The sequence below is a fragment of the Oryzias melastigma genome, linkage group LG19 (assembly GCF_002922805.2).
Source record: "Oryzias melastigma strain HK-1 linkage group LG19, ASM292280v2, whole genome shotgun sequence".
Lineage (NCBI taxonomy): Eukaryota > Metazoa > Chordata > Actinopteri > Beloniformes > Adrianichthyidae > Oryzias > Oryzias melastigma.
The window spans coordinates 714,942-717,228 of NC_050530.1; the positions used below are offsets into that span (position 1 = coordinate 714,942).

General features: G+C 37.7%; 1 protein-coding gene across 1 annotated transcript in view; it reads right to left on the bottom strand.

Moving 5' to 3' along the window:
• Window positions 1-283: 283 nt before the first annotated feature.
• LOC112154375 overlaps window positions 284-2,287 on the bottom strand; it is a 2,148-nt gene continuing 144 nt past the window's right edge. Inside the window, exon 2 of the mRNA XM_036217189.1 lies at window positions 284-2,275. Coding sequence (XP_036073082.1) covers window positions 811-2,275 — 1,465 coding nt within the window. The 3' untranslated portion in view covers window positions 284-810. The remainder of the gene's footprint in view (window positions 2,276-2,287) is intronic.

The window sequence follows — 2,287 nt, forward strand, 5'->3', positions numbered from 1 at the left end:
AAAACCAATTTCCTTTTATAAAGAATGTTTTAGTTATTATTATTTAAAAAAAAAACATTACTAGATTAACATAGATGTCCATTTTGAGTTACAAAAATGTAATATTTGAAAATGAACAATTGAAATCTAATTCTAAAATATTTTCAAACTAAAAATGTACATTCATTTCTACCCTGCCTTCACATTCATGTCTTACGTACTGTACACTGCAGGATGTCCAGCCAGTATCATCACCACATTGTAAATAAATAATTGAAATGTTCAGTTGTTAGTGAATGTTTTATTAAGATAATTATCATTATTGGATACAGCCATATTTCATGATTCTCTTACAAAGTGTTATATCAAATATTAAGTATTTCATAGAGGATCAAAAATACATCTTTGGTGCTTCACAACAGTTTTTTTTTCCATCTGAAGAATGGTTTCCTCTGAGCTCCTACACACTAATATCAAATTAAGTTTGCATATTCTTTTATTGAAGCTGCAAATTTCTAACTGCCTAAATTTAAGTACAACAAGGAACATTTGGTCTCAACATAAACACACAGAACCACATCAATGACTACCAGCATGTTAACAAAGATAGTTAAAAAAGAGAAAAAAACCCAACCCCCTCCCCTCCAAAAAAATAAATCATTCATTATTTCAAACACTACCACCTCGTCACCAGTGATTATGTACAAACAAGTTACTAATTTGATTATATCAAAACGTTTTATCTAGAAACAGAATCACCCATTTATTATTCCAGTTTTATTAGAACAGCCCCTTTATCAATATATCCCCTTTATATGCACCAAACTGTGTTTAAGTGTAAAGATCTAGGTCTTCCTTTGTCATGGCACCTTGAACAATTTCTTGGATCCTTTTAGTTTCCTCTGGGTCAGCAGCAGGGAGAACGGCCTTCAGCCCACCTTCAATTTGTGCCATTCTGGTATCTGTGTTTTTCTCAAAATCTTTCTTGTTTTGTATCACCAATTTTAAGATGTTTTCTTGAGCTTCTTTGCAGGAGTCCTGCAGCTTTAGGCGCTCTTGGAGGAACTCTGGTTTATCCTTGTCCAAAGCCATGAGCTTACCCAGGCTGCTGACCCGGTCCATCAGGTATTTGCTGGACACTTCACAGTAGGTCCCTGAGATCATATGGACCAGACTGGCGATGTTGGAAGCTTGAAAGGCCTGGTTGTACATCAGGTCTTTGGTAAAGAGCCTGGAATTGTAGGACAGTGTTTGTGCATCTTTAGCACTCTGTGCGAAATGTTTCATGGTTTTTGAAAGACTGGTTTTCACAATATTTGCCACCATCTGGAAGAAGCGCACCATCTTCTCCCACTGCTCTTTCACTCGGCCCATGGCATCCATACCTTTGACCAGCATTTTGATCGTGGTGTCAAACTCAATCTCTTTAATGTTGCAGTTTTGCATCTCAACCAGGATGTCAGTCAGCTCTTTCTGGTTTCTCTCCATTCTCTCCACAGCCTTGTTATATTGTTCTCTGGATTGCTTCAGCTGTTCTCTGCTCTGCTCGATTTTAAATCGTGCATTCTCTGCTGCTCTCTGGCTGGCACGCTGATGTCCAGAATTCTCTTCTGTTTTGGACATCAATGGAGGTTTGGGAGCAAAAGCTGAAATACCAGAGTCTTTCTTACTCTTACTGTCAAACTTATGAGCATCTTCATACAGCTTCTTTACGTCCTCAATCAGCTTTTTTGTTGTTTTCTTGTCCCATTTCTTGTCTGGAGAATACATTGCAATCTGTTCACAGATGGCGAAGCCACTCTTACACAGAGAGAGAGCTTCATCTTTGGCTTTGCTGTTTTCTTCATTCTCTATCTCCTTAGAGATCCTTTTAAACTGTTTTTCATTTAATTTAGATTTTGCACTCTTGTTCCTCTGGTCATACAGATCCTTCCAGTTTATTTCATCTCCGTTCATGAATTCTTGGAGTGTTGTTGCTTGTTGAAGAATCTGTGAAGCCTTGGTGTTGATTGGTAATTCTAAGAAGATGTCCACAATTTCACTACAATCTCCCAGTGTTGTCAATTTTGAGCACGTTGAGACAATGGCATTTCCCATATTAGTGACTACCTGTCCAAGTCCTTCAACTATATCCATGCCAATCATTTCCCACCCATTTGGGAGGGAATCCATTGATTCTTTGTACTGGGCTTGTGCGTCTTCAACCTGTTTTTCCATGGCTTTCATTGCTTTATCATATCTTTCATCTAGCTCTCTTGCAGTTTTTTCCCTCATTTTGTTTTCCTCAATTTTATTCCTAACCTTTTCC